Below are 24823 nucleotides of genomic sequence, written 5' to 3' on the forward strand. Positions count from 1 at the left end.
TTGTAAACCGCTTAGAAACCTCACGGTTATTAGCGGTATGTAAGAATTAAATTAAATTAAATTTCTGCCTAAATGCATCACTTTGCATTTTTCCACATTAAAATTCGTCTGCCATTTATCTGCCCACTTCTCCAACTGATTCAAGTCGCTCTGGAGTTCCTCGCTGTCCTTCTGCGATCTGATTGCCCGGCATAGCTTTGTGTCGTCTGCAAACTTGATGATTTCACTGGATGTTCCTTCTTCCAGGTCATTTATGAAAATATTAAATAAGATGGGTCCAAGTACCGAGTCTTGCCTACTGGGTTGGGTCAGCCTTACTCAGGGGCAGATGGAGTAGAATGGCATACCTCTTTGTAGTGTCTAGATTTTAAGCGCTGGAGGGACAGGGGCTGTCTCTTCCGTGAGTCTGCATTGAAATGCGTATACCTAGAAGGGCCACAACAGTATAAGCGGTTTCATTTTGCTTTATCATTTGCTAGAAGCAGTTAAGGCAGAAAGGAACTGGAAAAGGATGCTCAAGGTTTATTTTGGGTCTGTGAATTATGTCCTCAAAAGGCTCCTGGCATCTGTGGACAGTGAATTTCTGCTATTGAGGACATAACTTACAGAAACAAAGACACACCCCAGGCATCCTATTCCAGTTCCTCTGTGCAGTAACTGCTTCTGACAAATGATAAGGCAATGCACAAGTGGAAAGCTGAGCTGGAAGTCACAGGGAGCCCCCGAAGGACACAGTTATTTTCTGCCGACAGGGCAGGGTTCTTAACCTAGTCTTCAGGATATACCCAACCAGTCAGGTTTTCAGGATACCCACAAGGAATATGCAGACATGCATGTTCATAGAGCATAAATTGTATCCTGTTTGCATTATGTAGAGCTTGTTGGGGAGGGCGGAATATAAAATAAACCAACCAACCAAATAAATAAATAATATGGGAGGGACCTTAAGCAACCTGGGCCAATCAGAGCCTGAGTCCCCCCTCCCAGGAGCATCCCAGAATGCACCGGGGAGGGGAAGGCCTGCCATTTTGAAGAGGCGGGCCTGCTGACTAGAGATAGGAGGTATCCCTCCAGCCGTCCTTCGTAAACAAGGTAAGAGGGTGCGGGGGGGGGGGGGTGTCATCAGAGGCATGGGAGGTTGTCAGGGGTATTATGGCAGTGGCGGGAGGGAGTAGCTATCTCTCCCGCTGCTGAGGGTGTGTCGGGGGGGGAGGGTTGCTTGGTGGCAGGATAGAGTGGGCATACCTCCCACAGCCAGGGGGCGTGTCGGGGGGGTTGCTTGGCAGGAGGAGGGAGTTGACATCTCTCCCACTGGAAGGGGGGTGTCAGGGGTTTTGTGTGGTGGCAGGATGGAGTGGGTATACCTACAATGGCCAGAGGGGAGTTGGGGAGGGGGGTTTGGCAGCAGGAGGGAGTGAGCATCCCTCCCGCTGCCAGGGATTAGTGGAGGGTTGCTTGGTGGCGGGAAAAGTGGGCATTTCTCCCGCAGTTGGGAGGAGGGGTGTTTGGGCAGATTTGTTTAACAGCAGCGGTGGAAGGGATTAGGCATCCCTCCCACTGCTGGGGGGGTGCGGGGGTTGCTTGACAGCGGCAAAATTTTCTGGCAGGCCTGAGCCATCAAACCTTACTTTCCTGTCAATGCCTGAGCCAATCAGTGCTCAGGCTCCAACCAGTAAGTAAGGCTACGACAGCTTAGGCTTGCCAGAAAATTTTGCTCAGAAATGGTTAGAAAATCACCCGGCGATAATAGATTCACCTGGAGTGCTCGTTTAAATATTAATGACCTCGTTGTAATATATTTGCATGGCAGAGTTGGAGACTGCTTGGAAACTGGAAAAAGACCACAGTAATCCGCCGTTAAAATGCATGAACGCTAAACCGACTGGCACCAGTTCAGCGACCACGTTAAAGCTTTGAGAATCTTCCCCTAGATGTCGCCACAGTGCAGACTGAGAAACCGCTCCCAATATGGGCCGCGAACACACGGCTTCAGGGGCAACGCCTGGCTGGCTCAGGAAGCAAGGGATGTGGACCTGGAAATTGAGCCCGGGTACTTCCTGGTGCAGCTCTATTGGCCCGCGGCCCAGCTCCCGAGGGCTGAGGTCTCTTACAAAGTCAGGGGTCTTGGAGGCGGGCACTGGATTTCGCCGAGCTCATTTCTTCATTTTCTTCCCAGGCTCTCTCAGGACGGCGGGATAACCAGAAACCAGAATATTTCATAGCGGGAGTTGGGAAAAAAAAAGATCCGCTTGCTTCTTGCTCCTACAGTTTTCAGTCAGAATCTTCATTGCCCTGGAGTCCCCCCACCCCATTGAAATTCTTGGAAAGAAAACCTCAAACAGGGTTCCCTGGAGGAGACAGGCAAGTGTCTTCTTTTTAAAGAAGCCTTTAACTAAAAGTTTATTTTCCGGTTGATTCCAAATTTCATCATCTTTTATTAAATTCAGATTATCTACCCCCTCTCTTTAGATTTTCCTGTTCTCAAATTCTTTTCCTCACACCTTCCTTATGTTCTAACCTAATCTGATTAATACATTTTTTTTTTATTGTATTTTTTCTTTTTTCCTCCTTTCCTACTGTTTCATGTGGTTTGTTACCCCGGTTTGTTTTTTAATTTTAAAGTAATTATTTCTATTTACGATGTATTTGTGATTTAAGAAATCCAATTTTATTTCTTTGTAAAACGCTTTGTATCCTGAAAAGCGTTTAATCAAATAATATAATAAACTTGAAACTTGAAAGTGCGAAATCTCGCAAGGCTAGTGAAATAGGCAACACCCGTGACCTGCCTCCCAGAACTAACCATGTCACACAAATGTCTTACTTTATATTGTAAACCGCTTCATGCTGGGTGAAGAACGGGTGTCAGGTCAAAAGTGCGCCGGGACAAAGGCGCGCGCAGACAATTGAGCGCAGCGCGGAGGCGCGCGCTGCAGAAAATTACTGTTTTTAGGGCTCCGACGGGGGGTGGGCGTGGGGGGGAACCCCCCCCCCACTTTACTTAATAGAGATCGTGGCGCGTTGGGGGGGCGTTGTGGGGGGTTTGGGGGGTTGTAACCTCCCACATTTTACTGAAAACTTCACTTTTTCCCTGTTTTTAGAGAAAAAGTTAAGTTTACAGTAAAATGTGGAGGGTTACAACCCCCCAAACCCCCCACAACGCCGGCGCAATCTCTATTAAGTAAACTGGGGGGGGCTCCCCAACAAAACCCCCCGTCGGAGCCCCTAAAAACTGTAATTTTCTTCGGCGCGCGCCTCCGTCTTTCGCGGGGTTGTCTATGAACCGTGAAGAACAATAGCTCAAGTGAATAAATTACATCACATTGCATAATGTCAACAATTCCTAGGCACAAGGCAATTTATGGATTAATAGATTTATTGATTTAACAAAGCACCATTCATTGAGTGACGTTTTGCACCATAGCATTAAATTTCTCTTGCCGTGGTGAGGTTCCACTCCCTTGGTGCAATGTTGTTGCTCACAGGGGTAGGGAGCAGGTGACACCGGTACCCTTTAAGCTACAGTACCCATCAGGGTTCTTGAAGAGATACTGCTGGTGGTAGTCCTCCGCATAGTGGAATTCTAGAGCCTCACGGATCTCCGTGGTGATCTTTTCAAACTTCTTTTTGTTCAGTTCCTGCTCGGGCATAAAACAGAGGTTTGCAGATCAGTGGACTGGAGTTACAATATCCTTCCCTGCTGGCATTGGGGGGGGGGGGGAGGAGAAACTTCCCCGGGCCCCGAAGGTCCAGGGGGCCCCTGTGGGCCGGGATGTCCTTCCTTTCTCCCCAACCTGTTCCGAAGCCTTCCTCACCTTTTAAAATGCAAAGAGGTCTCTAGCACTGTTCACGGATTCCTCGGTGCCGTGGTCTGTCCCCCCCCCCCTCTGACGCAACTTCCTGTTTCCTCTTGGGCAGACCAAGACAGGGGGGAACAACGCCAAGGAATCTTATTCCGTGCCAGCGACTCCTTTGCATTTTAAAAGGTGAGGGAGGGCTTCAGAACGGGATGGGGGAGAAACGAAGGACATTCTGGTCCACTGGGGCTCCCTGGAGCAGCTGATTTTTAAATGAAGGGAGGGATACTGGATGAGAGGGTGGGGATGTCAGGGGAGGGGCAGGAAGGAGAGCTAGTGGCTCCTCCTTCTATTTTGCCCGGGCCCCAGCATATCTTACATCAGCCCTGCTTGCACTGTTCGTTTGAGTGCTGTCTGGGATAGTGCAGCCTGCTTGATATGTGTAAACTTCTGTCATAATATCAGTTTATAATGGTCTCCATAATCTGGCCTTGCAACAACCCTGTTATTCCAGTGTGAGAGACTCCCATCCCGTCATAGCTCTGCCTATGAATCTTACTCCTGCCCTCCAGCACTCTCAGCAATTAAAAGTACTGCAAAAGGCATAAAAACTATGGCCAATTTTTGTCGATAATTTTCTTTTGGCTCATAAACGTTTGGAATGACCTTCCTTCTATAATTAGAGTTCTCTCTCATCTTTTCGTAAAGCATTGAGGATGTATTTATTTCAGAAATTTACTAATGATTCTTCTTTTTTTCAAAACAATCAGCCATAAAAGATTTTAAAAAATTTTGGCCTAAAAGTGATATAGTTTCTGTTTTAATCTCTTATACAATTTATTAATATTTATAATATAATATTTATTAAATTTTCTTCACACTTCTACCTCTAACCCTCTGTTGTAGTTCCTTCCTATTTCTCCTACTGTAAACCGCGTCGAGCTCTACGAACGTGGAGATGATGCGGTATACAAACCTAAGGATTAGATTAGATTAGATTAGATAGCGGATGCTGCGGATGGGCAGACTAGATGGGCCATTTGTCCTTTATCTGCCATCATGTTTCTCTTTTTCTATAACCATAAAGCTCTATGACCTCACAATGCAGGTGGAAAGAGCCTTAGCCTATAGGAAGAGGAGATGCAAATGTTAAGAGCCTTAGCCAATAGGGAGAGGAGGAGCTAGCACTTCTACCTCTAACCCTCTGTTGTAGTTCCTTCCTATTTCTCCTACTGTAAACCGCGTCGAGCTCTACGAACGTGGAGATGATGCGGTATACAAACCTAAGGATTAGATTAGATTAGATTAATATCTTGTTAACCGACTCGAGCCCTCCTGTTGGGATGAATCGGTGTTTTAAAAAATCAAAGATTAGATTAGACCTCGACAGTGGCATAATATGGGCAAGCAGCGCCTGGGGCCGTGGTATCCTTCTCCCGCCCTCTTCCCCGCTCCCCCACCCCCTGCTACGTGTGCATCCCTTCCCTTTCCCCGTGCCTTTTCAACTTCTCCGGCGCGAGAAACATGCCCAGGTCGGTGTCCGTTTGCCCTTCGGCGTCACTTTTTAGGCGTGGGTCCCAGAATTGACGTCGGAGAGAGCGCCGTTGCCGACATGAGCAGCAACCTTGCATCGTTGGAAGGAAAAAAAGGTTCAGGGGGAATACAAGGGGTGCGCACGCATGGCAAGGAGAGGAGCGGGGGCGGACCGCCCCTCCCCCCCTTATTATGCCACTGGACCTGGAAATCCAAAGAGGTGAGAAGAAAGATCCCCTCCCAAAATAGTTTTATTTTGTAAATTTCATAATAACAATAGTTATTTATCATTCAGGTTTGGAGCAGGGAATTGCAATTCTCCTAGGACAAGCAGGATGAGTCAGCCACATATGGGAGTCTTTGTGTGGCTGACTATCCTGCTGTCCACGGAGAACCTACGTTACAGGTAAGTAACTACACTTTCTCCTAGGACAAGCAGGATGAGTCAGCCACATATGGGAGTCTTTGTGTAGCTGACTATTCTGCTGTCCACGGAGAACCTACGTTACAGGTAAGTAACTACACTTTCTCCTACCTAGGACAAGCAGGATGAGTCAGCCACATATGGGAGTCTTTGTGTGGCTGACTATCCTGCTGTCCACGGAGAACCTACGTTACAGGTAAGTAACTACACTTTCTCCTAGGACAAACAGGATGAGTCAGCCACATATGGCTGTTGGGACAACACCCACATATGGGTGTTGTCCCAACAGCTCCCAATTTGCGGCAATTTCTTGCTTTGGTTCTGGGGGTTGTAAAACGATTGTCAGATAAAGGAACGTGACTGTAAAAACTGCTGAATAAAAAGGTGGTTTTCTCTTCTCATGCGCCTAAAGCAAAATTTCTTGCAGAAATCTGCCCAATTGGATTTAACAGAAAAGAAGTGGCTGCAGGAAGCACTCAAGCTACCTTTCACTATCTGTAACTTATCTCTAACTTAATTAAATCTGACTGAGATGAAAATCTGGACTTTAAGGTAGCAAAACTAATCTTTCAAGTGGAAACAAACAGGCATAAGAGTGCTGAGAGGGTAACGCAAAACAGTAGCATCTCCAATGCAGCATGACCTGGAGAGAACCCGACCTGGTCTGTCTCACAAAATATATAGCGGTCTGTCACCCTGAACATTTTATCGCAGCAGGAAGGACGCTGGGCCAGTATCAGAGCATGACGTGAGCAGAGGGTATTTGGGAAAGAGGTAACCTTCAAGATGAGTAAGGCTAGGGTTACCAGATGTCTGCATTTCCACAGACGGCTTTCCAAAACCCGGCACTTTGTCTGCCTCCCCCCCCCCCCCCAAAAAAAAAACCTCCTCTCTTCTTCAGGATGAGTTCCAGCCACATCTGAAGAACCTGGAGCATGCACAGAGGCCCTGCAGATGTGGCCGGAGCTCATCGGGGCTTTCCAAAACCCAGACAAGAGCCTAGACAGTCCTCTAAAAAGAGGATGTTTGGTAATCCTAGCTCTATATCCTAGATCTGTTTCTATGTTTCTATATGTATAGAAAACTCATTGGTAGCTAGAATGCATGGAGGGGCATTTTCAACAGGATGTCTAAGTCCGACTTTGGATGTTTCCCGCAAAACATCCAAAATCGGACTTCCAGAAGGGTCCATTTTTGAAAATGCTGGACGTTCACCAATATGTCCAACTAGATGTGTGACCTCAGGACGTCTTAACTTTATTCCCCATTTCGACCACAATACCGTCCAAGTTAAAAACGTCCAAATGAAGCCCATTTGGATGGGGGGGGGGGCAGTATTGTAATGGACTGGCTTCACAGACATGCCAACAGAACATGGGGGCACATTAGAAGGCACTGCTGTGAACTTCACATAAACAGTGTCAGAAGCACATCTCACCATAACCTCCTTATAATGTATGGTGATCCCTCCAAAACCCCCCCAAAACCTACTATACTCACTTGTCCACCACCCCAAAAGCCCTTATGGCTGCAGGTGGCACCTATACGGCAGTATAGTAGGGTTTTGGTGGAGTTTGGTGGACTCACAGTTTCCACCATAAATTTAGTGGTTAGAGTGGCTCCTCTCTATGGTTCACTAGCCCCTCCCACCTGACTACTTAAGACACTTGTGTGATGCTCTACTAGGCTTTCCCAAGTGCTTCTGTTCTAGAACCAGCTATGTACTGTTTTGTTCAAATTTTGGAGGGTGGGGGTAGGAGGGGAATCTGTGACCACTGGGGGAACGTGTGGGCCTCATTACTTAATCCCTCCAGTGGTCATCTGGTCAGTTTGGGTACCCTTGTGGAACTTAGACGCTTCTCAAACAGGTCTATTTGAAAACGTCTTAAGTTCCGTCTAGGCCATCCTGGGAAAGGGTTGATTAGCTGCGGGATGGCTATGATCCTTTAACGGATTAGGCACGCCTTAATGTGGTTATAGGGTTTGTCATGCCTGCTGGGCAATAAAGGGTTGCAATAGGATCTGTTTATAGTACCTTCTCGGTGGGGAAGGAGCAGATGGGGTGGGAGAGGCAAAGAAGAGGGCGGGGGAGGGGTGCTACTGCCCCCAGGCGCCTCTCACCCCTTCTGAGCTCATTGGGGAGAACGGGAGAGAAAATGAATTAAATAAATAGTAAGGCCCTAGACCAGACATGGGCAACTCTGGTCCTCGAGGGCTGGAATCCAGTCGGGTTTTCAGAATTTCCCCAATGAATATGCATTGAAAGCAGTGCATGCAAATAGATCTCATGCATATTCATTGGGGAAATCCTGAATACCCGATTGGATTCAAGGCCCGAGAGGACCGGAGTTGCCCATGTCTGCCCTAGACTTTACATGTGTGTGCGGGGGAAGGGGGTGAAGGAGCCCGCCCAAATAGAAGGTCTGGTTGTGCCAGTGGCATAGCAAGGGTAGGAGGTGCCCAGGGCTTCCCCACGCCCTCCTCTCCACTTCCCACTCTTCCTTGCCAACCCCACACTCCTTCCTATCCGCTCTCCCCCCCCCCTCCACACACCTATGCCACACAAGTGCCCTCCCTTCCCACTTGCAGCTTCTCGCACTGGCATTGGCTTTCCTTCTGACATCACTTCCTGGCCCCATGACCCGGAAGTGATTTTCGAGGAGCAAGCAGGCTAGAGTAGTTGCTCGCATTGGCGAAGATTTTAACGAGGATCGGGGCGGGGGAAGGGAGGGCATGAGCATGGCGTGGAGGGGCGGAGAGGTGCTGGTGCCCCCACCGAGACGGCGCCTGGGCTATGCCACGGTTTGAAAAGATAAACAACTGATCCTTTTTACCTGTTCCAGCCCACTTAAGATCTTGGAGACCTCTTGTCATGTCTCCTCAGAGCTTTCTCCTGTCCAAACTAAAGAGTTCAACTTTTCTTCATAGCTCCCTTATCTCTTTTTGGTTGTCCTTGATTTGACAGCCCCGGTTTTGTGAGCTCTCCAGAGACAGGAAAATAGCTATAGTACCTGAATATAACTCGCTTTGAGCTACAACTGAAAAAGGCATTAGCTCAATTCAAGATCCCTTCCCTTCAGCAGAAAAGAGGTCCAGGCCAGTGAAGCAAAGAATGAAATGTGTCCAAATGGTGTTTTAAAAAATTCATTATGATTATTTTTAAAGTGCGGAACCAGAAATAGTGTACATTACATTTTGGGGCTGCTGTCTTGGGCCTCCAGTCCAATTGGAATCAGGCTTAGGATCTGGCACTCTGAGCCTTCATCCCAAAATACCTGGGGATTTTTCCATATTGCCTACCCGGTACTCAGTTGGTGTTCTTACTCTGTACTGGATGCGTTCAGTCTTATGTTGTCATTTTATCCTCTTTCACTCTCAAGCACCAGCTCTCCTGAAAAACAGAGGAGCCATTTCTAGCATTGCCCTTAGGAAGAAAACAGAGGGAAAAATCCTCCTGCAGGAACCAGCGGGAATCACGTGGTCCTTGCTCAGGCATGCAAAAGAGTGGTGCAGTACCTAGAGCTGCCACTGAGTGGCATCTGGATACCATTTCACTGGGAGTTTCAGAGCTGTAGAGACTTAACTGCCCTTCAGTGTATGGAGCATAAAAGCTCCCGCATCATGGAAAAATACCAGGCCACCCCTATCCCCCCCAACTTCCTCGCCTTCTGTCGCTACTGCTGCTTACAATACAGGGACAGAGCCAATGCTCCCTCTAAGGCAGGGGTTGGCAACCTTTTACAGCAAAGAGCCAATTTATCCAAAATGTTTGACCCAAGATTTACAAAGAGCCGCAAGGTGTAGCTTCTTTTCCCTCCAACCCCTCGCAGGTCTCTGCACCTCACATCCCTCCCTCCCCCTCCCCCAACCCATTGCCAAGGTTCTTTCACCTCTCCAGGCCCCGACCTTTTCATCTCCCTCGCAATCTCACAAACCCCCCCCCCCCCCCGGGCCTACCGAGGTACCCGGTGATCCAGCAGGAGTCTTTGTGGTAGGAGCAGAGCCCTCTCGCTCCTGCCTCCTCATGGCTACCTTCTAAAATGGCTGCCGCGACCTCTCGTGGCAGCTCACAGTACTACAGGAAATGCCGTGAGCAGCTGCAAGAGGTTGCGGCAGCCATTTTAGAAGGCAGCCACAAAGAGGCAGGAGCGATAGGGCCATTCTCCTACCATAAAGGTTCCTGCTGGACTAGGGTTACCAGATTTTCCTGAAGGAAAATCCAGGCCCATGCGTCACACCCCATTCCGCGCCCCCCCCCCAGCCCTGCCCCCAGACGGCATCCGCACATGCGCGGACATGACACAATGATGTCACCATGTTGGGCTTGTGCATGCCCGGATGCCCCCTCCCGATGCGATTTTTACAGGAAGCTTTTCAAAACCCAAAGTGCTGGGTTTTGAAAAGTGTCTGGACCCCCGGACATGTCCTCGAAAAGAAAGACATGTATGTGGAATTCCGGACATCTGGTAACCCTACGCTGGACCACCTTGGTACCTTGGTAGGCCTAGGGGGGGGATCATTGGATTAGAAACATAGAAAAATGACGGCAGATAAGGGCCATAGCCCATCAAGTCTGCCCACTCCACAGACCCACCCCCTAGGTCTGCTCTAGAGCCCCCGCTCCAAATGACCCATCTTTAACTCCACCCTCTCAGGGATCCCACATGGGCATCCCATTTACCCTTAAAATCTGGCACGCTGTTGGCCTCGATCACCTGTATCGGAAGCTTGTTCCAATGTTCAACCACTCTTTCAGTGAAGAAATACTTTCTGGTGTCGCCATGAAATTTCCCGCCCCTGAGTTTAAGCGGATGCCCTCTTGTGGCTGAGGGTCCCTGGAGAAGGAAAATATCTTCTTCCACTTCGATACGCCCGGTGATATACTTGAACGTCTCAATCATGTCTCCCCTCTCCCTACGTTCCTCGAGAGAGTAGAGCCTCAATTTGTTCAGCCTCTCTTCGTATGAGAGATCCTTGAGCCCCGAGACCATCCTGGTGGCCATCCGCTGAACCGACTCTGCTCTTAGCACATCTTTACGGTAATGTGGCCTCCAGAATTGCACACAGTATTCCAGATGTGGTCTCACCATGGTTCTGTACAACGGCATGATGACCTCAGGCTTCCGGCTGACGAAGCTTCTGCGGATGCAACCTAACATTTGTCTTGCCTTAGATGAAGCCTTCTCCACTTGATTGGCAGCTTCAAGTGGAGAAGGCTTCATCTAAGGCAAGACAAAGTTAGGTTGCATCCGCAGAAGCTTCGTCAGCCGGAAGCCTGAGGTCATCATGCCGTTGTACAGAACCATGGGTTGGGAGGGAGATTAAAGGGTTGGGGGTCGCATGTGGCTTGCGAGCCGCAGGTTGCCGACCCCTGCTGTGAGGAGTGGCCAGGTGCATGCAAAATTTTTTTTTGTTTGAGCAACAAGTTCAAAAAAACCAACAATTTTTGATCCCAGTATTAGCAATGTGTTCCTGAATATAGCACAAAAAACCCCATCACACATTCAGTAATTGATTTAGTTTAGTTTAATTAATTTTGTATAGATTAATTTTGTTTGAAAGTCGGGTCAGGTCAGTAATTTTGTGAGCCACCATGTAACGACCGTGTAAAATGTATGAGCGATTGCTGACTCACTCCACTTAGAGCAGAACATATTTTAAGGGATCTCAAAGTCCCTCCTTGAGGGCCGCAATCCAGTCGGATTTTCAGGATTTCCCCAATGAATATGCATTGAAAGCAGTGCATGCACATAGATCTCATGCATATTCATTGGGGAAATCCTGAAAACTCGACTGGATTGCGGCCCTCAAGGAGGGACTTTGAGACCCCTGTGTCCAGAACCTCAGAGCTTTTGATTTTAAAGAATGCAATTTTTTTAAAAAACCCAAACTGCCCAGAAATAAAAAGTTAACAAATAAATTAAAAAAGAAGAAGAAGCAAAACTGAAATTTGCAGAGCTGTCAACTTACCCAGTTTCAGGAGGAAGGCCTTTTGTCAGTTCTGGTTTAAGACCAGTTTGATCTTCATAGTCCATGATTCTACCCATTGAAATCAGTCCCATAATGCATCAGGATGAGATCATCAGAAAGCCAGGACTGGCCAACATGGATTTAGTCAAGGGAAATCTCGCCTCGCCAATCTACTGCATGTCTTTGAAAGGCTGAATGAACATGCGGATAAAGGCGAGCCAGCTGATATTGTGCATTTGGATTTTCAAAAGGCGTTTGACAAAGTACCTCATGAAAGACTTCTGAAGAAATCAGAAAGTCACGGGATAGGAGGTAATGTCCTACTAGGGACTGCGAACCAGTTGAAAGACAGAAAACAGAGAGTAGGTTTAAATGGTCAATTTTCTCAGTGGAGAAGGGTAAATAGTGGGGTGCCCCAGGGGTCTGTGCTGGGGCTGCTGCTTTTAACATATTTATCAATGTTCTAGAGATGGGAAAAGCTAGTGAGAGAAATTAAATTTGCTGATAACGCAAAGTTGTTCAGTGGTAAAAGGACTGTGCAAAATTGCAAGATGACCTCATGAGACTGGAAGACTGGGCATCAAAATGGCAGATGCAAAGTGTGATGCGTGTGGGAAAGAGGAACCCGAATTATAGCTACGTGATGCAGGGTTCTGTGTTAGGAGTCACTGCCCAGGAAAAGGATCTAAGTGTCATTGTTGAGGATACGTTGAACCCTTTCAGCTCAATGTATGGCAGCAGCGACTAAGAAAGCAAATAAAATGTTAGGAATTATTAGGAAAGATCGTTCTATGGGACGAATGCATCTCGAATACTGTGTGTATTTCTGGTTGCTGTTTCTCAAAAAGATGTAGCAGAATTTAAAAAAAAAGATACAGAGAAGGGCAATGGAAATGATAAAAGAGATGGGACAACTTCCCTTTGAGGAAAGACTAAAGCGGCTAGGGCTCCTCGGCTTGGAGAAGAGACGGCTCAGGGGTGATATGATAGAGGTCTATAAAATACTGAGTGGAGAATAAAGGGTAGATGTGAATCACTTGTCTACTCTTTCCAAAAAAATACTAGGATTAGGGGGATGTGGTGAAGCTACTAAGGAGTGGATTTAAAAGAGACAGGAGAAAATATTTCTTCACACCGTGTATAATTAAACTCCGGAATTCGTTTCTGGAGAATGTGGTGAAATCAGTTAGCTTAGCAGGGTTTAAAAAAGATTTGGATAATCTCCTAAAAGAGAAGTCCTTAGGCCATTAATGAGATGGCTTGGGGACATCTACTTCTTATTCCTAGGATAAGCAGCATAAGATCTGTTTTACTCCTTGGGATCTTGGCAGGTACTTGTGACCTGGGTTAGCCAGTTTTGGAAACAGGATACTGGGATTGATGGACCTTTGGTCTGTCCCAGTATGGCATTTCTTATGTGAGCCAAGTATAGGACAGTCTAGCCATTGTGACATCACTGATGAGTTTGGCTCTTAGGCACTGGTGGAATGAGGCATTATGACATCACAATCACAGCTCTGGAACGCTGCTATTATTTGGGTTTCTGTTTGGTACTTGGGACCTGGGTTGGCCACTGTTGGATGCAGGATACTGGGATTGATGGACCTTCGGTCTGTCCCAGTATGGCATTTCTTATATTCTGAATTTGAGTGCTTCAGTGGCTCTGGCTGTTATATTTGAGGAAAATACCATTGAGGCTCATGGAAACACTCGATGTAGGGAAGGCGGAGGATCTGCCTCTTCTAACGAGGTTGAGCTGGAGGGTCTTTCCACGCAAAGATCACACTCTTATCCCAGCACTGCAGGAGCAGATGGCCGTCCAGACGGTATGATGCAGGGTCACGGCGGGAATCTTATGACCGGAGGAAATTGCTTCCGTGTTGCACAGAAGATGGAAGCAAGGCCAGATTGAAGGTCCTGGAGCACAGACAGGACGGGAGAATGAGCAGAACCAGGCTCTTGTTTGGCTTCGGCCTTTGGTGCCTTCAACATCTGGCACCCTGGGAAGTTGCCTGAACTGCTGATGTTTAAATGACTAAGGTGCGCTAGCCGGTTTAGCACGCTCTAAATGCTAAAGCGCCCATTATATTCTACGGACGCGTTAACATTTAGCATGAACGCCATAGTCAAAGACCCGCCTTAAAAAAGTTTTCAAATTTTGACGAAACCTAATATGAACAGGTAGATTATTCCACACGGTCATGGCAGCGTAAGCGAGCTGTCGTTTGTACCGTACTCCTCTAATCTGTGGAAAATGTAGTAATAAAGTACCAGATAATCTGGTGGAAGAAGCATAGCAACATAGTAGATGACGGCAGATAAAGACCCGAATGGTCCATCCAGTCTGCCCAACTTGATTCAATTTAATTTTTAAAAAAAAATTTTCTTTGAAAAAAAGCAAAACCAGAATATCTGAAGAGTCCGTCTGTAATATATGATGAACTCTGCAAGCTGATTTAATCTGAATTCGCTTCTAATGAAATGACCCCTTGGCACGGTCCCTCCATAAAAGCTCTACACCCTCATCTCCATCCTCCTAGGGTGCGGCCGACACTCGACCTAAGGCATTTCTCTAAACGGGAGGACGTCCTCGTTAACTGCTTCTCCTGCCTCTTAAGCAGAAACCCATCAGGCCTCGGTTCCCACCAACGCAATCTCTGTTTTTAGTCCGTTCTCGCATAGACTGATTAGGTGTTCGGGCTTGAAAAATGTAAATGCGTTAATAATCACCCCGCCGCGGCGGCATTTCTTTAAACGTTGATCGTTTCTGGTTCAATTAGACCCAGACGCTCAACAGAGTGTGGCTGATGCTCAGCGTTTACGCCTGCGCAGGAAATCGGGACAACTTAGGACTGGCTTTTGTGCGATCCTAGATGCCCAGTTAGCGGTGCGGGTGCAGGCGGCGGCGCCGAATATTTTCGATGGCCCCGTAACTCCCGGGCTTTGGTCCAGACGGCTCCAGCACCACCTGGCACGTACACTGTTGGTCAGAGCCTATTTTCGGCGGCGCTGTCCCATAAAGCGCTACGAGAATATCAGCTCCTGAGCTACCCGGCGTGATTTAACTGTCCAATTAAATTCCTTTGCATCTTGCCCCCCCCCCCCCAAAAAAAAAATCACATCTTTTCCAGATAAGCCCCGCCAAAAAGTTAACCCCCGCCACCCAAAAAAATTATTAAAAAGAGGTGCGATCTGTAGAAAGTAAATGCCACGCCCCCCCCCCATCGGAGCCCTTAAAAAATGGTCGATAGTTTATCCTATTTTTTTATAATGTTAAGTTTCATATCCTCTTTTTTATAATCTTTTTTGGGTGCTCCGACGGGGGGGTATGGGGTGGAACCCCCCCCACTTTATTTTATACACATCGCGCCGCGTTGTGGGGCCGTTGTGCTGAGAGCTTCACTGGTTAAGGTTGCGTGCTCTGGCAAAAGGTGGCAGGGCTTAACTTTCTGCGCGTCCACTTTTTCCATTAGTGGCGGGGCTTATCTGGAAAAGATCCAAAAAATCAATACTAAGCACTCGCTTAACATAAATCCAAACCGTTTCAAACTTAAGCTACAAAAACAGAAAGACGCAGGCAAAAATGACGACTGTTTCTCTTGTGCACAGCCTCCCTGCACCGATTTTTCTGACGTGTGCATTCGGGACAGCAGGTATGAAGACACTCTGTCCCGACTGTGATCTTTGCACTCCGTTCAAATACAGGTTGCCCACAAAAACACTCCTTGATTTTAAATGGTTAAAAAAAACCAAAATTTATTGGAAGGTTCCTTCACCTTTTCATCAACTCACAAAGTTTCATATGGTATCTGTTGATTACATACACTCGATGTGCGCTCCTCCTGTCACTCGGCAAGCATACGATGCGATACTCAAGCTCGGACCAGACTCTCTGAAGCATATCCAGCGCGATCGCGTGTATAGCTTCAGCGATGCGTTCCTGCAGATCAACCATAGTTGCGGGTAGTGGAGGACATAAGAATTGCCAGTGCTGGGTCCATCGTGCCCAGCAGTCCGCTTCCGCGGCGGCCCCCAGGCCAAAGACCAGCGCTCTAAATGAGCCCAGCCTCACCTGCGTACTTTCCAGTTCAGCAGGAACTTGTCCAACTTTGTCTTGAATCCCTGGAGGGATTGTTTTCCCCTACGACAGACTCCGGAAGAGCGTTCCAGCTTTCTACCACTCTCTGGGTGAAGACATTCTGTCTTTCACGTACCCCCAAAGCAAAAAGTCACAAACAGTATTGTCCGGTGATCTCTGGGGCCACTTGAGGAACGCCTGGTCATTTTGCCGCATTGCATGGTGTGAAGGTTGTAACTAGAGAATGGCACGGTGACAAAATTCATCACCGTTCCCGTCCCCGCGGATAACCGCGGGAAATAATCCCATGTCATATTCTAGTGTCTATTTCATCCTCAGTCCTTCTACACCAGCATTCTTCAAAGCAAAGCTTGCGGGTCAGTGGTTGTGGCCATTCATACTCTGATTCTTATGTGAGCCAAGGATAATGAAGCCATTGTGACATCACTGATGTGATTGGCTCTTAGGCACTGGTGGAATGAGACATTATGACATCATAATATCTGCTCTGGATACCAGAGACTGTCATTCTATAGTGTCTGTTTCAGCCTCAGTCCTTCTACACCAGCATTCTTCAAAGCAAAGCTTGCGGGTCAGTGGTTGTGGCCATTCATACTCTGATTCTTATGTGAGCCAAGGATAATGAAGCCATTGTGACATCACTGATGTGATTGGCTCTTAGGCACTGGTGGAATGAGACATTATGACATCATAATATCTGCTCTGGATACCAGAGACTGTCATTCTATAGTGTCTGTTTCAGCCTCAGTCCTTCTACACCAGCATTCTTCAAAGCAAAGCTTGAGGGTCAGTGGTTGTGGCCATTCATACTCTGATTCTTCCCTCTCTCTTTAAAGAATGACATGAAGATGGTTTCCCGCGGTTATCCACGGGGACGGGAATGGTGATGAATTTTGTCACCGTGTCATACTCTAGTTGTAACTTCTGCACCAATTGCAGCTTATAAGGGTGAAAGTTCAAGCGACTGTGTAAGGTTTGCTAACTGTGCTTTTTGCGACTTGTATTTGCTGTCATCTTATTTCAGAACATATTCTAATCAGTTTTGATTTTGTATCCATTTAAAATCAAGGAGTGTTTTCGTGGGCACCCCGTACTGTCTTGCCCCCTCCCACTGTGGCCTCCATTCACCTGAGTGCGGGACTTGGAAGATTTCTCTGAGCTCGGTATCTGTCAAAACATTCCCATCTTATTATAACAATGCAGGGCTTAAGGCCGTGTGTGTCCTGTAAACAAGCTGAAGCGCTGCTCTCCGCTCCCCTGGAATCGTAATGCCTAATCAACGTGATCAATTTCTTTGATGAGGCGATCATAGCGCTGAATCAGGGACTTGCAACAGATGTATCGGTAAAACCTCCGACACCTAGAGGGCCGGGGGAGCCTGCTGGCCAGACGGAAAGCGGGAGCAACTTAGGAATTATTACACCGGCTGAGTAGCTGATTAAGCAAGAGGAGGCAGAGGCTGGTGGTCAGTGGGGCCTGCTCTGGGAAAGAGAGCCACGGAGAATAATAAAGATCGGTGCTAAGTCCAGTCTCTTCGGAACCTTTATAAGGACCATTTGAAAAAATTTAGGGGAAACGGAGAGTAGATATGATACAGAATTTTAGTTATCTAGGACTAAAGCAGAACGTGACTTAGGAGTGATCATTAGTGAAGACATGAAAACTGCCAATCAAGCGGAGAAAGCTTCATCCAAGGCTAGACAAATGATGGGTTGTATCCGTAGAAGTTTCGTCAGCCGGAAGCCGGAAGTCATAATGCCTTTGTGCAGATCCATGGTGAGACCTCATCTGGAATATTGTGTACAATTCTGGAGGCCACATTATCAAAAAGATGTGCTGAGAATTGAGTCGGTTCAACGAATGGTCTCGGGGCTCAAGAATCTCCCATATGAGGAAAGACTGAATAAATTGCAGCTATACTCACTCGAGGAACGTAGAGAGAGGGGGACATGATTGAGACGTTTAAATATATCATGGGCCGTATCGAGGTGGAAGACGATATCTTCTTTCTTAAAGGACCCTCGACCACAAGAGGGCATCCGCTGAGAATCAGGGGCGGGCAATTTCATGGTGACACCAGGGAGTATTTCTTCACCGAAAGGGTGGTCGATCATTGGAATGAACTTCCACTGCAGGTGATTAAGGCCAGTAGCGTGCCAGACTTTAAGAAAAAATGGGATACGCATGTGGGATCTCTAGCTGGGTGAAGTTATGAGGGTGGGTCATTAGGGTGGGCAGACTTTTCTGCCGTCATTTTCTATGTTATAGCCTAAGTAGTTTAAATTCAGATACTCAGGCATTTTTCCTTTTCTATCCTGGTGGGCTCACACTTTATCTAATTTACCTGGGGCAAAGGAAAATTAAGTGACTTGCCGAGGGTCACAAGGAACAGCATGGGATTTGAACTCGCAACTAGAGAATGACATGGTGACAAAATTCATCACCATTCCTGCAGATAACCGTGAGAAACAATCCCGTGTCATTCTCTAGTGTCTATCTCAACCTCAGTCCTTCTACACCAGCATTCTTCAATGCAAGGCTTGAGGGTCACTGGCTGAGCCCATTTGTACTCTGATTCTTATGTGAGCCAAGTATAGGATAAGGAACCTCACTGATGAGGTTGGCTCTTAGGCATTGGTGGAATGAGGCATTATGACATCACAATATCTGCTCTGGATACCAGAGACTGTCATCCTTTAGTGTCTATCTCAACCTCAGTCCTGCTACACCAGCATTCTTCAATCCAAGGCTTGAAGGTCAGTGGCTAGGCCCATTCGTACTCCGATTCTTCCCTCTCTCCTTAAAAAATGACATTGGGTTGGTTTCCCACAGTTATCCGCTGGGACAGGAACGGTGATGAATTTTGCCATCATGTCCTTCTCTACCCACAACCTCAAGGTGAGCTCTAACCACTGCGCCAACATAATATGAGGGCTACGAAGGGGTGGGATCAAAACAACCTCAGGACATCTTTCTTCACTGAAAAAGTGGTGGGTGCCTGGAATGCCCTCTGCAAGAGCCATGCTGGAATTCAAAAAGGAGCAAGATAAACATTGGGGGGGGGAAGATAATGAAGACCAAGTATGGCGCATCTCAACTCAAAGCAGTTGTGAAATGACTGTTGCGATTATTCTAAGAAACAGCAGGGAGAGTAACCTGAACTGCGCAGCAGGTAAAGCCCCTCTAAAATAAAACCAGAAACTAACCCGCAGGCACTGGCCTGGCAGACATCTTGGTCTTTTTCTGCTGTTATCTGCTAGGCTACTCCGTTTGCAGATGACGGGAAAATGTGCTACGCAGGGTGGACAGAAAATATGAAAAAACACTTTTTAAAAGCTGATGAAAGATCAAGGGATTGGCAATTACATTTTAATGGGAAAAGAATGCAAGGCCACATACCTGGGAACAGAGATCGAAGGTCCAGATGGCATTTTGGAAGCGAAGGATGAACAATCGCTAAACAGGAAAGAGAAGAACGTGCAGGACAGGGGGAGAGAACCAAGAGAAAGGGGCAATGGGAAGGACAGACAGGTTTAGCAGGTTCTGCAGTACGGAATGAAAGAGTGCTTCTCCTTACGTTGCTCCCCAAAACGTGGAAACTGTGAGGTACGTAATCGAGACGGAAATACGTCTACAAAAACTGAGGTGAGCAGAGAAGTTGTGATCACGCGGGACATGACTGTTCCAACTGGCGAAGAGCTTGACGCGAGAAAACCAGACATTGCGCTAAAGGTTAAAAGCGCAACGATGACGTTGCAAATAGAAAAATCAACCAGCAGAGGGAATCAGCAATGCAGTACAAAAGCACAGCCTCTCCCCCCCCCCTTAAAAAAAGCACTGTGGGCCACAAGAAGGAGTAAAGGAAGCACATTTATTAAGGACCAAACACGGACTGAGTTTCAGCAAATTGCCTGCGTCAGGAGTCATTTATTGGAGCCTTAGTAAAAGAGGGGGTTTATACGTTAATTACCTGAACAGAAAACCACAAAAGGGTTCCACCAAAGGCATTCCACAAAGAAAACAGCAGCGCAAACACAAAAGAAACTGTGGAATTGATGATCCTTTCAGAATTAATTGCTGCTTTTTAAGGGGACGGGCGGGATGGAGGTAATTCCTTGCGGGGATGGGTGGGGACGGAGAGGATCTTGGCGGGGATGGGTGGGGACAGAGAGGATCCTGATGGGGCGGGTGGGGACGGAGAGGATCCTGGCAGGGACGGGTGGGGACGGAGAGGATCCTGGCAGGGACGGGTGGGGACGGAGAGGATCCTGATGGGGACGGGTGGGTCGGAGAGGATCCTGGCAGGGACGGGTGGGGACGGAGAGGATCCTGGCAGGGACGGGTGGGGACGGAGAGGATCCTGATGGGGACGGGTGGGTCGGAGAGGATCCTGGCAGGGACGGGTGGGGACGGAGAGGATCCTGGCGGGGACGGGTGGGGACGGAGAGAATCCTGATGGGGATGGGTGGGGACGGAGAGGATCCTGGCAGGGACGGGTGGGGACAGAGAGGATCCTGGCAGGGACGGGTGGGGATGGAGAGGATCCTGGCGGGGATGGGCGGGGACGGAGAGGATTCTGATGGGGACGGGTGGGTCGGAGAGGATCCTGGCAGGGACGGGTGGGGACGGAGAGGATCCTGGCAGGGACGGGTGGGGACGGAGAGAATCCTGATGGGGATGGGTGGGGACGGAGAGGATCCTGGCAGGGACGGGTGGGGACGGAGAGGATCCTGGCAGGGACGGGTGGGGATGGAGAGGATCCTGGCGGGGATGGGCGGGGACGGAGAGGATTCTGGCAGGGACGGGTGGGGACGGAGAGGATCCTGGCGAGGATGGGCGGGGATGGATGGGATTTCTGTCCCCGCGCAACTCTCTAGTTGGGACGTAAGACCAATGCTGGGCAGATCAGGATCAAGGTGGACTTCCTGAGCAACTCCAGTAGCTGGGAAGTAGGACCAGTGCGGGGCGGACTTCTACGGTCTGTGCACCAATCATTGGCACGGAAAGAGAGAGATTATATATACCACTATTTAATTATGGAGAAGTGAAACTTTGGTCACCGCTGGATAGATCATGCCGACGTTTACTATGTTACTCGAATGATGGAGTACGACAAACTGTGAAATGTCGAAGGTTCCCCATGAGTGTGGTGCTGGACAGAGATGTGTTAGTTTTTGATGGGGGTGGGAGCTGTCATCATGCTGCTATAAGAGCCATTTGGAGGCTCAGATCCTACTTAGACTCCATGGCTGGCAAACGATTCAGAACAATGCCGCGAGACAGCCCCCTCCCCAACACTCTATCCCGTTCAGAGGCTGCTGTATGGAGTGCAGCTGATAAGGAGTCGTGGCTAATTATCCACAACCTCCAATGGGGCTGAAAGTCAGAAGGAGGGAGAGAAAGGTGGAACACTACAGAGCAAAGAAAGAGAAATGGGGGGAGGACGTGGGAGAGAGGGAGAAAGAGGGGGAGCGAAGGAATAGGGAAAGCGGGGGAGGAGTAGAAGTGGGAGAAAGAAAGGGAAGGAGAGAAGACCAGAACAAAGCAACCAAGCTAGAGAAAGGGGGAAGCAATGTGGGGAGAGAATAGGAGAAAAAGGAAGGTGGTAAAAAACGAAAAGAAAAGGAAGAGGAAGAAGAAAAAGAGAGAACCAGACAACAGTGGCAGATAGATTTTGCATATAAACCTGGAATTTCCCTTAACTCAATGATTGCAGAAAAATGAAATTGTGTGACTCCCCTCCCCCTGGAAATACAAAATAATTGATATACCTACGTTGTGACCCCAAACTTAGGCTTTCTGACCCCACATGGGGACCAGGCGCAAAGTTTGGGGAGCTCTACCTTAACCTCTTCTCCCCATACATCTAGGCCACATGTATGTGACAGGGTGCTCTGAGTCCACCGCTCTCCGCTGGCTCCAGATTTGCCTGACCAGTTCATCCAGTCCTGGTTTTATCACGTTGCATGCAGAGACTTGTAGTTCTGATTTCTAAGGCCAAAAAACAAGTTACGAATCTCTGCATGCAGTGAGGTAAAACCAGGGCCAGATCTGAAAATCTGGAGCCAGGTGTGACGTCCCTCCCTCCCTCCCTCACCTATCCCCACCCCGTTACACCCCAGTCCCACCTCCAAACCCGCCCTAGCCCTGCCCCATTACACCCCACCCCCGCTGCCTGCTTTCATTGGGCAGGAAGGCAACCATGCATGTGTGGATGCGACGTGATAATGTCACGCACACATGATGTCATCACGTGGCATCTGCGATGTTATTTCGAGGAAGCTTTTCAAATCTAGACATCTGGAAACCCTATGTACTGGGTACATGAGTTCTGTGCCCTTCTACACCATACCAAGTTACCCAGTTCCAGGCTAGAGAATTTTTATGGTCAATCCTGATTTAGAATTTACACCCCAAAGCAGTGTGGGATTTGTAGTGCCTGATCCTGCCCACTGAAATCAATGCTACAAGTCCCATAATGCACCAGGGTGGGGTGGTCAGAAATCTAAGACTATCTCAAAAGCTCCAGCTTGGAACTGGGCAACTTGGCATCTCTGCCTCCCTAATCCTCTTCCAATCTCATCTTCAATTTCTGAGTCGCTGGATAAATTGCAGCTGTACTCACTCGAGGAATGCAGAGAGAGGGGTGACAAGATCGAGACATTCAAGTATCTCACGGGCCGCATCAAGGTGGAAGAAGATATCTTCTTTTTCAAGGGTCCCACGGCAACAAGGGGGCATCCGTGGAAAATCAGGGGAGGGAAACTGCACGGGGACACCAGGAAATTATTTTTCACTGAAAGGGTGGTTGATCGCTGGAATAGTCTTTCACTTCAGGTGATTGAGGCCAGCAGCGTGCCTGATTTTAAGGCCAAATGGGATCGGCACATGGGATCTATTCACAGAGAAAGGTAGGGGAGGGTCATTGGGATGAGCAGACTAGATGGGCCGTGGCCCTTATCTGCCGTCTATTTCTATGTTTCTATGTTTCTATGCCTATCTAGGTTCACGATGACTTACAAATCAAGACGTTTACATTACATTTAGGAGTTGCCACAATGAAATATAAATTAAACAGTATGCTATGAGGTAGGTACCAGAGATAGGAGATTTTTGGTTTTTTTGCTGGTCTTTAATTACTTGTAAACCGAGTCAAGCTCTGTTGGTTGGGAGATGACCAGGTATATAAATCGAAGACTAGTACCGGTAATCAATCAATAGAAGGGAAAATTGAGCTCTCATTAGAATTTCAGTACAGCAGTTTGAAGTACAATACAGTAGAGTAACAAAACCAAAAGGAAAAGGAGTCCAACCTTGTCTGCAGTGAGAAAACCAATCAGGAACAAACAAAACAAAAACTGCAGATGTGTACAACGAAGTAGGCAAAATTTATTGTGACAACCAAATTATATATTAAAACCTTTTTACCAAACAAGGGACCCAACACGGTCTGTGTTTCGGACAACCTTCATCAGGGGTCCATGGTAGAAAAAGGAAAAAAACATGTGTCACAAAAAATGTTGAAAAATACAGTAAAACCAAACAAATAATGTGTCGCGCCGAGATACCTACTTCATTTAGTGACTCTCGGCGCGACACATTATTGGTTTGGTTTTACTGTATTTTTCAACATTTTTTGTGACACATGTTTTTTTCCTTTTTCTACCATGGACCCCTGATGAAGGTTGTCCGAAACACGGACCGTGTTGGGTCCCTTGTTTGGTAAAAAGGTTTTAATATATAATTTGGTTGTCACAATAAATTTTACCTACTTTGTTGTACACATCTGCAGTTTTTGTTTTGTTTATTCCCAATACAGTAGAGTTACATACAGGCAGATTGGTGCGATTATGTTATTTAGAGTTTGCGGAGGGAGCTCTTGTGGTTTCTGGAAAAGTCAAACGCTGCGTAGGTTGCTTTGGAAGAGCATAGTTGTTAAGTATCAATGGAGTATATGTTCTCAAAAAGGAAAGACTTCAGTTTCTTTCGGAATCTGGGGTAGAAACTTAGAAATATGATGGCAGATAAAGGCCAAGTGGCCCATCCAGTCTGCCCATCCACAGCGTCCACTATCTCCTCCTCTCCCTAAGAGATCCCACATGCCCGTCCTACACTTTCTACCAGGAGACATCTACTATCTTTACTGTAAAAAAAAAAGTATTTCCTTAGATTACTCCGGAGCCTGTCACCTCTTAACTTCATCCTATGCCCTCTCATTCCAGAGCTTCCTTCAAATGAAAGAGACTCGACTCATGCGTATTTACACCATGTAGGTATTTAAACGCTTCTAACATATCTCCCCTCTCCCACCTTTCCTCCAAAATATATGTATTGAGATCTTTAAGTCTGTCCCTATACGCCTCATGACAAAGACCAAGCACCATTTTAATAGCCTTCTCCTGGACCAACTCCGCCGTTTATATCTTTTTGAGTAGATAGGTTCTGTCTGATAATTGTTGCATGATCATTCCGGGTCTTGGTGTTGAGGAGGTGGGTACTGAGTTAAACAAGCACTTGTATTTTACACCTTTGGGAGAGGGAAGGGTCCTCAGGAGTGGAATAGACTTCCGGGATAGTTATCACAGCAAACAAGTTTGAGTAGTTTTAAAGAAAATGTTGAAGAAACACCTCTTCTGTAAGATGAAATATGGGACTTGGATTTTTAGGTTTTTGATGCGAGGCGCTGGTAGGCTCTTTGGAATTGTAGGAGGCTTTACATTATCATCATGTATGTGATTCTGTTTATGTATGTACTTTATTGTGACCCGCCTTGGGAAAGGTGGGGCATAAATAAATACAAATAGAAATGTTTTACGTTTTCCGGCTATCCCAGCCCTGTGATCCTCCTCTACCCTATCGCCATTCAGCTTTGTGTCCGTGCAGACGCCGAGACAGCTGACGAAAACCTCTCAAAAAAGGTACGAAAACAGGCTCTGAATATGTACCTCCTGCTAGGGACGGGCCTACAGCAGTGTTTCTCAACTCGGCCCTGGAGCACCC

At 47.5% G+C, this 24823-nt stretch overlaps 1 protein-coding gene across 2 annotated transcripts in view; it reads right to left on the reverse strand.

The window, feature by feature from the left end:
• Window positions 1-3331: 3331 nt before the first annotated feature.
• LOC117366175 (peptide methionine sulfoxide reductase MsrA-like) overlaps window positions 3332-24823 on the reverse strand; it is an 87140-nt gene continuing 65648 nt past the window's right edge. The window contains exon 6 of one of the 2 annotated variants that reach the window (XM_033957352.1): window positions 3332-3638. In XM_033957352.1, the coding sequence (XP_033813243.1) occupies window positions 3480-3638 (159 nt within the window). In that variant the 3' untranslated portion in view covers window positions 3332-3479. The remainder of the gene's footprint in view (window positions 3639-24823) is intronic. The other variant, XM_033957351.1, reaches the window with a different exon arrangement.

The sequence above is a fragment of the Geotrypetes seraphini genome, chromosome 8, assembly GCF_902459505.1.
Source record: "Geotrypetes seraphini chromosome 8, aGeoSer1.1, whole genome shotgun sequence".
Lineage (NCBI taxonomy): Eukaryota > Metazoa > Chordata > Amphibia > Gymnophiona > Dermophiidae > Geotrypetes > Geotrypetes seraphini.